Here is a 13,249-nt window from a genome sequence, read left to right on the forward strand (position 1 = left end):
CTGATGTATTAACATCTATATTTTGTGGCTATAGCGAATCTACTAGTGAAGTAGATATTAGTTTCTGCATTATTGTTTTAAAGTAGTTGAAAAAAATTAGCAACTTGGATTATTTTATAGTTTAACCTTTTGTTGTTGAGACTTGAGAGTATGTTTTCCTGTGTTTTATTATCTGAAGGCTTGAGTCGTGCTTTGCTTGCTCATTAGTCACTTAGGTACCGTGAGTGTGAGGCTTTTTAGCCTGCAATTTTGTGGAGTAGAGACTGAGTAGAATTAGAGTTTCTCCAACCTATTTATGGCCATTTTAGAAACATTCGGCCGCAACAATCTAGTTCTCCCAAAGACTAGATTTGGTCCTGGAGTATCTCATTTTGTTGCATTTATTTTGTTACTGACATTTAGATTCAATCATCTTTGTCCGCAGAATTGTAATAGTTTGCTCTTGCTGTTTGTGATCATCAAAATGATTCTAATTGTAGAGCTGCCAGTAGTTGTGCATTCTGACAATGAAATTTTGCAGGGTACTTTGAGGGATCTATCTACTTCTAGGAGAAACCACGAACATCACACTCTTCCGCCACCCGAGCAGGTATGCTGTCATTCACTAGATTGGGTATTGTATAATTGTGTTTTTAGGAGTACAGCAGTCACATTTTTATTGACTACAATGAGTTAATTTTTGCTCTTAGCGGGTAGTAAATGCATCCTTTTACCTCTTATATACAACACTTGTTATTGTTATTACTTACAGCTATTAATATTTTGAGTCAATGTGTGTTAAAATGGGTGGTTCCTATTTATGACTGTAGCTATCCCTCCGACAGGGATACGTAACGGAAAACGCCGACTTTGTCAATTAGTTTAATGTAACCATAGCTATCATTCAAATGAATGTAACATATCACTAACCCAAAAAGAACTCTGATTTTACATATCACTAACCCAAAAAGAACTCTGATTTATTAGTCCACTATGGATAAGTGTTCTTTAGTTAAGCCAGGACAGAGAGCTCATCTTGTTATTTCATGAAATTCCTTATCCATAGTGAATAACTTATATTCAAATGAGGTAACAGAGATAGGACATGAGCTAACTAAAGAACTCTTGTGAAATCTGCCTCTTGTGTATTTCACAAGAGTTTCTAATTATTAGTCCACTATGGATAAGATAGAACTAGAAGTAAGTTTTAAATCTGCCTCTTGTGAATGGTAAGAAAGTGGGGCAGTATGATAGGTAAGAGTTTAAGGGGGTTACGTGAAATGTACTCTATATGAGCTCTCTCTCTCTCTCTCTCTCTCTCTCTCTCTATCTATCTATCTATATCTATCTCTATCTATCTCTCTCTCTCTCTCTACCTCTATCTATCTATCTATCTATCTCTCTCTCTCACTATTCTTTCTCTTCTATTCATATCTATGGATCGTAGTTGGATGCAAAAAAACCGCTCAAGTGAAGAGTATAAAAAAGGAGTGTTAGAGTTTTTGACATTTGCCGAAACTAATCTTCCCAAAAGTAATGGACGATTTCATTGTCCTTGTGCTAAGTGTGTGAATATTGCACCTTTAAATGCTAACATCGTATGGGATCATCTTATAGTCAATGGGATTTGTCAAAATTATACGAAGTGGATATGGCACGGTGAATTGTCTGATGCGCCAATGGCCTCCCTGAGAGAAGAGTTTGATATAGAGGCGAGTGATTATCTAGAAGAAATGATTCGTGATATTGGACAAGACTCTTTACAACGAGCACACGTACACGATACTCTTTGCAATGACAACAAAGTTCCTTTATATCCAGATTGTAAAAACTTCACACGATTGTCGGCCGTGCTGAGATTATTCAATTTGAAGGCAATTAATAGTTGGACCGATAAAAGCTTCACACAATTGCTTGAGTTGTTGAAGGAAATGCTTCCAGATGAAAACACGTTGCCGGACCGGGTGTATGATGCAAAAAAGATATTATGTCCTATGGGTATGGAGTATAAGAAAATACATGCATGCCCTAATGATTGCATATTGTACTGGAAAGATAATGAAGAGAAAGAAAAGTGTCCCAAGTGTATGACATCACGATATAAAAAGAAAGGTGATGATGAAAGGTTTGATGTAACCACAAAGGGTCCTCCAGCAAAGGTGTTATGGTACCTTCCAATTATTCCGAGGTTTAAGCGATTGTTTGCGAATTTAAATGATGCGAAGAATATTAGATGGCATGCAGAAGAGAGGAATTGTGATGGAAAAATTCGGCATCCGGCCGATTCTTTGCAATGGAAGAAGGTTGATACCTTATTTCCTGACTTCGGCAATGAACCAAGAAACCTTAGGCTTGGACTTTCTACAGATGGAATGAATCCATATGGCAGTTTAAGTAGTAATCATAGTTCATGGCCTGTTCTATTGATTATTTACAACTTATCTCCTTGGTTGTGCATGAAGAGGAAACACATTATGTTATCTATGATGATTTCGGGACCAAAACAACCTGGAAATGACATAGATATCTATCTAAGTCCCTTAATTGATGACTTAAGAAAGTTGTGGGATGAAGGAATTGATGTGTTTGATAGTTTTTCAAATGAAACTTTCAAATTGCGTGCCATGTTATTTTGCACCATCAATGACTTTCCAGCTTATGGTAACTTGTCTTGTTACAAAGTTAAGGGGCATAAAGCATGCCCTATATGTGAAAAAGATACTTGCTACCATCAGTTGGAGAAGGGAAAGAAGACTGTTTATCTTGGACATCGAAGATTTCTTAAACGTAACCACCCATATTGAAGATTAAAAAAGGATTTTAATGGATATCAAGAGTATAAGGTTGCCCCGAAGGCCTTAACTGGAGAAGAAGTCTATCACCGGGTGAGGAACATAAGTGTTAGTTTTGGAAAAAAACAAAAAAAAGTTACAAATAGTAATATATGGAAGAAGAGGTCCGTATTCTTTGAGCTTCCATATTGGTCTAGTCTTGATGTAAGACATTGTATTGATGTAATGCACGTGGAGAAAAATGTGTGTGATAGTGTAATTGGAACACTTCTCAACATTCAAGGTAAGACAAAGGATGGTTTAAACTCTCGTTTAGATATGGTTAATATGAAAATAAGAGAAGAGTTAGCTCCAAAACCAAGAGGTACCAAAATGTATTTACCACCGGCATGCCATACATTGTCAAAAGAAGAGAAAATAAGATTTTGTGAGTGTCTACAAGGTGTGAAAGTGCCCAATGGCTACTCCTCAAATGTCAAAAGTCTGGTGTCAATACAAGATCTCAAACTAATTGGCTTGAAATCTCATGATTGTCACATTTTGATGCAACAACTACTACCTGTGGCTATTCGTGGCATCTTACCCAAAAATGTCCGACATGCCATAACTAGATTGTGCTTTTTCTTTAATGATATATGCAACAAAGAGATTGACCCTGATAAATTGGATGAGATGGAAAATGAGTCTATTGTTATTTTGTGTCAGTTGGAGATGTTTTTTCCTCCTTCATTTTTTGACATCATGGTTCACTTAATAGTCCATCTAGTTAGAGAGATTAAAGTGTGTGGCCCTGTTTATTTAAGATGGATGTATCCTTTTGAACGGTACATGAAGATATTGAAAAGCTATGTGAAGAATCATTATCGTCCGGAGGCATCTATTGTTGAAAGGTACATCACAGAAGAAGCCATTGAGTTTTGTACAGAGTATTTGTCACATGCAAAACCTGTAGGATTACCTAAGTCTCGTCACGACGGAAGATGTGATGGTAAGGGTACACATCTAAAGGTTAAGCATATGGGTGAAGGGGAAGTTTTTAAAGCACATTTGTATATATTAAATAACACTGATGAGGTTCAACCATACTTGAGTACACATAAAACCATTGTCAAAGCCAAAAACCCTCGAATGTCAGAAAAATGGGTGTTGAAAGAGCATAACAATACATTCTCAAAATGGTTTAAAACCAAGATTATGAATGACAATAATGCTTCGGATACATTAAAGTTTTTAGCTTATGAGCCTAGCTTTAATGTCTTATGTTGGGGTGGATACGATATAAATAAATTTTCTTTTTGTACAAAATCGCAGGATGATAAGAGTACCATGCAAAATAGTGGGGTAATGATAATGGCTTCCTCAATGCACTTCTCTAGTTCAAAGGATAAAAATCCCATCTTGGCATCCATAGCCTATTTTGGTGTTATAGAAGAGATATGGGAGCTCAATTATGTGAAGTTTAAAGTTCCTATTTTCAAATGTAAGTGGGTTAATAGTAACAATGGCGTACAAACTGATGAATTAGGATTTACATTGGTGGACTTGGATAAGGTAGGATATAAGGAAGAACCTTTCATCATGGCAGCTTAAGCAATCCAAGTGTTTTATGTAAAGGATCCCTCAAACAATAGGTGGTTTGTTGTCCTCCAAAGAAACACAAATGATGATTCAACTCTAGACGTTGATCACAATACTTCTTTTTTAACACGAAGGCCTTCTTTTAATGATGAAAATGAAGTTGATGATGTTTATGCCACTCGTAATGATCATCAAGAAGGGATTTTAGAATAAAACAGTGAAGATTACTTTGTTCTTGTGTTGTAGCTGAGTTGTACTCTGAAAATTACAGTATATATATATAGCTCAGTTTTGATCTGAAAATTACAGTATATATATAGCTGAGTTATTGTTATAATTGAAAATTACAGTATATATATAGCTCAGTTTTGATGCCAATGTCAATAATATTGTTCAGTTTTGTTGAAGATATTGCTGATTTTGATCTTGTTGATATAAATGCACTACAATATACTCTTGCAGCTTTTTTGTTGTTGTTGTTGTTAAACTGAGCTGCTGCACTGTATAGAAAATTGAGTGATTCATAAGGTTTTACATATAGGAATGCTTTAGTTACATATAGGAATTCTGTAACGATTTGAATGTGAGAGTCAGTATTCAAATGCTTCCAATTTGTATTCCAATTTGTTTGTTTTCTATAAGGATTTATGCTGAGTTAATGAAAAATGCCCTGATTTTCTATCTAAACAGGCATTATGGTTAAACCATCCCGCTCTTCTCCAAGAATAAAGAAGGCTCAAGGTATGACAGGCCATACAAAGATCTTTGTGATATTCAATATATATATATATATATATATATATATGTATTTAATTTCCTTGTGCTTTTTTGTTGTTGTTGTTAAACTGAGCTGCTGTACTGTATAGAAAATTGAGTGATTCATAAGGTTTTACATATAGGAATGCTTTAGTTACATATAGGAATTCTGTAACGATTTGAATGTGAGAGTCAGTATTCAAATGCTTCCAATTTGTATTCCAATTTGTTGGTTTTCTATAAGGATTTATGCTGAGTTAATGAAAAATGCCCTGTTTTTCTATCTAAACAGGCATTATGGTTAAACCATCCCGCTCTTCTCCAAGAATAAAGAAGACTCAAGGTATGACAGGCCATACAAAGATCTTTGTGATATTCAAATACATAGCTGCTGTACTGTAAATGCAGAGTTATATTCAAATTTAAATTTCACTTATGCATGATAAAAATAATCGCGGTTGTCAAATAATCGCAGAGTTATTTTGACATTTTCTTTCTTTCTTGAATCTGTTTTTCTCTCTACACAGGCATCGTGGCTAAACCATCTAGCTCTTCTCCAAAAATAAAGAAGACTAAAGGTGTGACGTCATTGCTACGTTTCGTTGCCAAACTTCGTGATGGTGAGAAATATGAGATTGATTTTGATCGGGATACTTTCCAACCTATTGGTCAGTATGCTGCGAAGTTCAAGAGTTATTTGTCATTCGTTGCACGTAGCAAGGTTAATATAAATGAAGAGAAATGGAAAAAGCTACCCGAAAACTTGAAGATAGCGATATGGAATGATATCACGGTATGTTCACTTGCCCCCCCAATGATGAAGATAATAAGAAATTTAAGAAGCATTGGTTTGTATATATGGGGGAACAGATGAAGCAATTTAAGACATTGCTATCTAATGTTTATATATTTGGGGAAGGCGATAAAGATGGCAATAAACGCCATTTGAAAAGTATAAGTTCATCGACCCAGCAGATTGGGAGTCGTTTGTCCAAAATCGAAAAACAAAAGAATTCCAAGTTAGTTAAATTTATAGATTTTTTTTATGTTATCTAAATTAATTTGCTTGTTGACACTTAATTTAATGTGATTTATTTGTAATAGGAGAAAAGGCAAAAAGGAAAGGTTCATGCATCAAAGAATCTCCATCCTCATATTTTGCCTCGGGGTGGTTATGAGAAGCTTAAGGAAAAGATAATGGAAGAGAGGAGTAAAAAAATCATCGAAGAAGCCAATGGTGATGAAAATTTAATGAATGATCCTCCAAAACTAGAACGACATGAGGTGTGGTTGATGGCTCGGCAGAGGCCATCTGGAGATTTTACATCCGAGGCAACAAACTTAGTAGCTTCCATGGTTGTAAGTATTAAAAAGTTCTTTCTAAATTTCAATTTCAAGTATTAAAAAGTTCTTTCTAAATTTCAATTTCATTTATAACTTAATATTCATTTTATATCATGTGTATGTATTTTGACATTTTAGGGTGATTTAGTGGAAAAGAGTACGCAAGGCGATATTCAATTTGAAGAACGGGAAGACATATTAACTATTGCACTTGGGTCAAGTGAACGTCCCGGTCGGATCCGCACTGCTCCTAGGGGTATGGGCTTTAAGAAGTACTTTGGAAAAAGTTCAAACTCCAACTTAAAAGCTGTCACACAAGATGACCTCCAAGCCTTAGTGCAAAAGCTAAATGATGATTATCAAGATAGATTACAGAAAGAGCTCCAAAAACAAAGAATAGAGCTCCAAAAACACATGAAAATTGAGATGGATGATGAGAGAGCTAAGCTCCAAAAAGAAATGAAACTCCTTCAAGAGATGCAATTAGAACTCCGCCCTAAGAGTACTAAAGAGGTACCTCGTGTTTTCTGCGTTTTATCTTAAGTGCTTCAGACTTTTAGTGAAATTTTTCTATTCAGTTTTTTGGTCCTTTGCATGTGTGTTTGTTAGTTGTGTGTGCATTAAAATCTGTGAGATCTGTGAGTATGAGTTGTTAATCTGTGAGTATGGTATTTCTTTGTGGTATATCTCATATTCTCAGTGTGTTAAATAGTATATCCATGGTTAGGTCTTTGGGATAATGTACAGTATGAGGGTGTTTCTGGGCTGTGGATAGCAACTCATATGAGATGAGATATATTCAAATTCTACTATAAGTTATAACCTCTATTTGACAACACTTACCTCTAGTTGCAAAATCTTGCATTAGCTTCTGTTGTTTGTTTTTAGGCTGCTTGATCAACAGGCAATGGCTCTGTATCTTGAATTGATTCATGATACTTTATCTTGAATTGATTCATGATGTTGAAATTTGAACGGACTATCTGAGTTCTGAGATGTATAAATGTAGCAAATAAGTGATTATCTAACTAGAAAAATCTGAGTTCTGAGATGTATTATTGTAGCAAATAAGTGATTATCTAACTAGAAAATTCACAGTTGAACCTTTTATTGGTAGCAATAGTTTCAGAAGTATTATTGAACTAGTTGGTAACACGGTGGGAACTTCTAGTATTAATTAAGTGAGTATTAGTGACATGGCAGTACAAGGTTGAGATTGTTAACTGTTTCCTGATTATATGGAGTTGATGTTGATTGAGGGGTATTTTAAGAATTGAGAAACTAGTTTGAGTAGCTTCCTATATGAGCCTAGTTCTGTGGCAGATTTGGGGTACTGTCCCTATCTGCAATTCCTTCATTAATCATCAATAATATACAATCTCTTGATCATTTCTGTTTTTTTTTCATGGTCTCTGCACACTGTAGAATTAGATTGTGATACAGATTCTCATTCATTCATTCAAAAACCTGATGAATGATGCAGATATAGATGGCATCTTAATTAGGACTTGTGTGGTTGATACATGAAAAAATAAATGCATGTGTATTGTCATTACCAACTATGCTCATCCAAGTTTCGGGGAACGATACTTGTCATTTGTCTTGTACCAAGACCTTAGGACAGAAGCTGAAAACATGCAGCCCGTGTCCGTCGATGGTATAGACGGTCTTGCTTCTCGTTCGGCTGCATACCTAAACTGGAAGTTCTTGAGATTCCTGGGGTGGAATATTTTTAGGAGCCAAACCAAATCCATGCTTTCTAATGAGGGTATTTATTTGCAATAGGCACATTAATCTTTTTATTCTTCATTCATAAATAATGCTTAGGTCTGATCTTTGATTGAAGTATCCATAGTTGCCACTGCTAGTCTTCCATATTACAATTTCTCTGTTTATTTTTCATGCAAATTTATATGATTCTGAGTTTGAGCCAACTAGGGGCACTAAACGCTATTGTTCATGGCAATAGTTTCAGTGTTCTTTATCATTGCTGACTTGAAAATGTTAAGAGCAGGTGTCTTAGTTAAAAATACACACACACAGATTTATTTCATTTAGTTTAAGGAAATTTATTTGGAGTAATTAAGTAACTAAATATTATCTTAGTAACAGTATAGTAACCAAGTATGTTACTATACTTGGTTAGTTGTGTGCTTAACATTGTGTGCTCTTGCTCTAAACTACTGCTTCTTATTATAAATCTCTTCTGAAACAGGAAGGTGAAGCTGAATGCAAGGCCGAAGAAGAGATAAAAAACAACACTGTTTCTGAAGATTACCTTAAAAAGATTGAAGATTTCAAGGAAGATTCCATATCACTAGACTTGGTTCATGAAACAAGTGAATTATCAGTTTATATTGATAGGCGAGACCTTGATGAATTAATTTCTGGTGTTAAATGGATCTCCACATCTATCTTGTCTCTATGGTGCTCGTAAGTATCGTATTCTATTTTTAATCATTTTTTTCTATGTATCATTTATAAATTAACATTTGTTTCAACATTTCAGATATCTACATGGCATTTGTATCTCTAAGAATGTCAGTGAACTATTTGGATTTCTTGATCCAAATAGGACACTAATTACCACTAGAGATCCCAATGCTATTAAATCTTACATACAAGATAGGTTGGATGGCGAGTCAAAAAAATGTTACTTAGGACCATTGTTAAATAAGTAAGTACATGTTTCCTTCAAGGTTTTGTGATTTTTTTAATGTTATTTTTTGTAATATTTGAATTTTAATGATTCTAACACTTGTTTTGAAACTACAGCAATCACTGGTAATTGTATGTTATTTGTCCCCAAGATAATGATATCTTTTGGTTTTGTTCATTAAACACAAAACCCAAGAAACGTATTAAGAACATACTTGAGGGGTAAGAAACATATAAATCAAGAGACATTATTTATACTTCATTTTTGTATCGTTTAACTTTATATTTATAAGTTATTTATGCTGCAATTTCTTTTATCAGAGCTGTAACAGGATATCAGTTATTAAGAGGTTTTGAGAATAAAAAGCCTAATTGGAAGATTGTCAAGGTAATTGCTTGATATTGTTGATATTATGAGAATGAATTCGTAATGATATGCTTCATTATAATTATATTTCAGTATTAATATGCTTTGTATCTTATATGTAGACACATCATCAAAACAATGGATGGGCGTGTGGATATTATGTAATGAAGAACATGTTTGATATTGTTGATACTTCCATTGTTGAAAGATTCGATGAGGTAGTATAATTTAAAATATTTTCGTCTTGCATGTATTTATTGAAAAACATGTAAATTATTGTTTTAATATTGTTAATTTATTATATGTTGAACTTGTAGATATTTACAGACACGTCACCATATGAAAAAGAGACAATCGACCATATTCGGCAACTTTGGGCTCAAGTATTTTTGCAAATGGTTGAAAATCAAAAGGTTGAGGATCAAAAGGTTGAGGAGCAAAATCTACCGGATCAAATGCAAATGGTTGAAGAGGATAAGGAGATAGAAATGTTGCCAAAACAAAAGCCAAAGAAGAAGAAGAAGAAAACTTATATATGAAGAAAGTGTTATGACTTAGTTAAAATATAATTTTTATGTACTTGAAATATTATGACTGCACATGATTTTGTATACTTTTTGGTTAATATTAAAAATATTTTGACTTAGTTAAAATATGATTTTTATAAGTATGAATTTATAGTATTTGCAATATTATGACTGAAAAATAAAATATAATTAAATGGTGTTTATGAAATAGGGTGTAAATAGATATAATTGCTCATTCATAAATGGCGTATTTACACCCGATTTTTACTAAAATAGGGGGTAATTAAGAACATATTTACACCCGATTTTTACTAAAATAGGGGGTAATTAAAACACAATTAAGCCCAATTACACCCGATTTTTATTAAAAAAGGGTGTACTTAAAACATAATTAAGCCCAATTACATCCGATTTTTATTAAAATAGGGGGTAATTAAAACATAATTAAGCCCAATTACACCCGATTTTTATTAAAATAGGGTGTGATTAAAACGTAATTAAGCCCATTTACGCCCTATTTTTATTAAAATAGGGTGTAATTAAAACGTAATTACGCCCATTTACACCCGATTTTTATTAAAACAGGGTGTAATTAAAAACGTAATTACGCCCAATTACACCCGATTTTTATTAAAAAAGGGTGTAATTAAAAACGTAATTACGCCCAATTACACCCGATTTTTGTTAAACATAACGGGTGTAAATTCGTTAGACATTTCTCACCCTGTGGATATACACCCGATTTTTATTAAAAATAATGGGTGTAAATTTAATAAAAAACGGGTGTAAATTAACATTTTTCTACTAGTGTACTTTTATTTATTTTTTCAAAATATATGATAAAAATATATGAGAAACATGAGTTTTTACCGGACATTTTAAAAATCAGATTAAAATACATATTTTTGATAGAAAATACGATATAAAACTTAAATTACTCGTATAATATATTCTAATAAAAATTTGATAGTTGACTAAAAAGTTCCGATAAAACTCACAACTTTAAAAGTTTTTGAAATATTACAAATGGATAGTAAAACAGATTTTTATTATGAAAGAATAATATAATAAAAAGGAGCCATTCTTGCATGGACACGGACTTAAATCCATATATTTAGGAACAACCAATAAGAAGAGAGAGAACCTAAATTTATTTAAAATTTAATTTCGTTTTTAATTGCCAACATGGAGGGTGGTTGTGATAATGGAGGAGAGAGATAATTTTAGTTTTATTATTTAATTAATAAAAATATGTGATTGGTTGTGTGTAAATCAGGTGGTGTAGCTGTGTCCATCTAAGTATTTTCCAATAAAAAGACCATAATTGAGTTAAATGAGGTGACTGGACAAAGGAAAATTCTTAGGTGGACACGGACCTAAGAAATTGGTTTACACACAACCAATCACATAATTTTAATTAATTAAAAAATAAATTAAGAATTTTCTCTCTCCTTCATAATCTCAACCACCCCATGAATCCAATTAAAAACAAAATTAAAATAAAAATAAATTAAATATTACTCTCTTTTTATTGGTTGTGCCTAAGAATATAGATTTATGACCGTGTCCATGCAAGAATTGCTCCTGAACAAAACCTCCTTGTAACACCACACAAAACCTCCCTTTGCATATTTATGCAAAACAAAATCCAAAGAAGCCCACCCTTTATGTGTAGTGTAGCCCAACAATCTCCAGTCATTCTCCACAATGTAATAGTCCACGTGCTGAATTTGAGAAATAATGATGCGGATATTCCATGGATTCCAACATAGATAAATACTATGAATGGCAATTATCCCAAACGTACATGAATCTAGAGATTACGTATATCTATTTTATGGTATATCTACATGGATGGAATGAAAATAAATTCATTTTACCGTTACAAAAATGCCAGTTGGAAAAATAAAGATCCATGCATCTAACCACGTACGTATATCGAATGAGCAATTTTTGCATGGACACAGTCATAAATCTATATTCTTAGGCACAACCAATACGAAGCAAGTAATTTTTAATTTATTTTTATTTTAATTTTGTTTTTAATTGGATTCATGGGGTGGGTGAGATTATGAAGGAGAGAGAAAATTCTTAATTTATTTTTTAATTAATTAAAATTATGTGATTGGTTGTGTGTAAAACAAATTCTTAGGTCTGTGTCCACCTAAGAATTTTCCATATCGAATTTGGTCTCTATATATACAACACATTATTCACAAATCGGAAATCACATCCATCAACTTTTCTTGTTTTTCTCTATCAATTTTCATCTTATTCTTGTCAAAAACCATGACTAGAAAGAAGGTGAAGCTTGCTTTCATAGAGAATAATACTGCAAGGAAAACAACTTACAATAAAAGGAAGAAGGGTTTATTGAAGAAGGTCGATGAAATATCAACCCTTTGCGGTATAGATGCTTGTGCGATTATTTATGGCCCATACGATCCTCAACCTGAGATCTGGCCATCGTCGTCAGGAGTTGAAAAGGTGCTTACGAAATTCAAGGCAGCGCCTGAATTTGATCAAAGCAGAAGGATGGTGGATCAAGAGAGTTTTCTGAAACAAAGAATTGGGAAGGCTGAAAAGCACCTTAAAAGGCAATGGGCAGAAAACAAAGAGAAAGAGACAACCATGCTGATGTTTCAGTGTCTCAATGCTCGGAACGTCGTGCAGAGCGACATGTCGATGGGTGATTTGAATGATCTTTCTTGCATGATTGATCATAATTTGAGGAAGATTGGTAGAAGGATTGATTCGGGTGATAGTGAAAATGTTACTCACCAAAATCAAAGTGAAAGTCAAGTCCTGGCTGCTCAAAGCCAAGTCCAACTCCCCATGGCACCGCCACTGCCACCACCACCACCGCCACTCCCAACCGCACCTGAGAATGATGAAATTGAAATGATGAGTAGGTTGGGATGGCTATGAGTAATAATGATATCATTCAGAAGCAGTTGTTTTTGGACTTGATGATGCAAATCCTTTGAGGTGGATATCACGACTTTCGTCCAAATTTTTAATGATATGATGATTTATAATTTTGGTTTTTTTGTGCATGTGAAGATACAACATGTGAAGATACAATCATTGGTCATCATAGAGTAATTTTCCCTTGTTTTATGCATTGGTGTTTGAGACTTATAGTGAATAAAGAGTATATTGTATGTGCTTTCATACTTTTGCAGTATCCTTAGCCTTAACTATTATTAACAATCACATTTATCTATAATAATAGTGATCTAATAAAC

The 13,249-nt window shown here is 33.6% G+C and overlaps 2 protein-coding genes across 2 annotated transcripts; both read left to right on the plus strand.

The window, feature by feature from the left end:
• The first annotated feature begins 1,415 nt into the window (after window positions 1-1,415).
• On the plus strand, window positions 1,416-2,783 carry LOC131658532 (uncharacterized). The gene has a single exon (XM_058927818.1). It carries the CDS (start codon window positions 1,416-1,418, stop codon window positions 2,781-2,783), a length of 1,368 nt encoding a protein of 455 aa, XP_058783801.1.
• A 9,495-nt stretch (window positions 2,784-12,278) lies between these two features.
• LOC131656327 (agamous-like MADS-box protein AGL80) lies at window positions 12,279-13,026 on the plus strand. Its single transcript, XM_058926062.1, has one exon. The coding sequence runs from the start codon at window positions 12,291-12,293 to the stop codon at window positions 12,927-12,929; it is 639 nt and encodes a 212-aa protein (XP_058782045.1). The 5' UTR covers window positions 12,279-12,290; the 3' UTR covers window positions 12,930-13,026.
• Window positions 13,027-13,249: the final 223 nt, after the last annotated feature.

Source organism: Vicia villosa, linkage group LG3 (assembly GCF_029867415.1).
Source record: "Vicia villosa cultivar HV-30 ecotype Madison, WI linkage group LG3, Vvil1.0, whole genome shotgun sequence".
Classification (NCBI taxonomy): Eukaryota; Viridiplantae; Streptophyta; class Magnoliopsida; order Fabales; family Fabaceae; genus Vicia; species Vicia villosa.

Excerpts from the sequence above, each read along its gene's own strand:
- LOC131656327 (XM_058926062.1), top strand. The coding sequence starts at position 12,291 with ATGACTAGAAAGAAGGTGAAGCTTGCTTTCATAGAGAATAATACTGCA.
- LOC131658532 (XM_058927818.1), top strand. The coding sequence starts at position 1,416 with ATGGATCGTAGTTGGATGCAAAAAAACCGCTCAAGTGAAGAGTATAAA.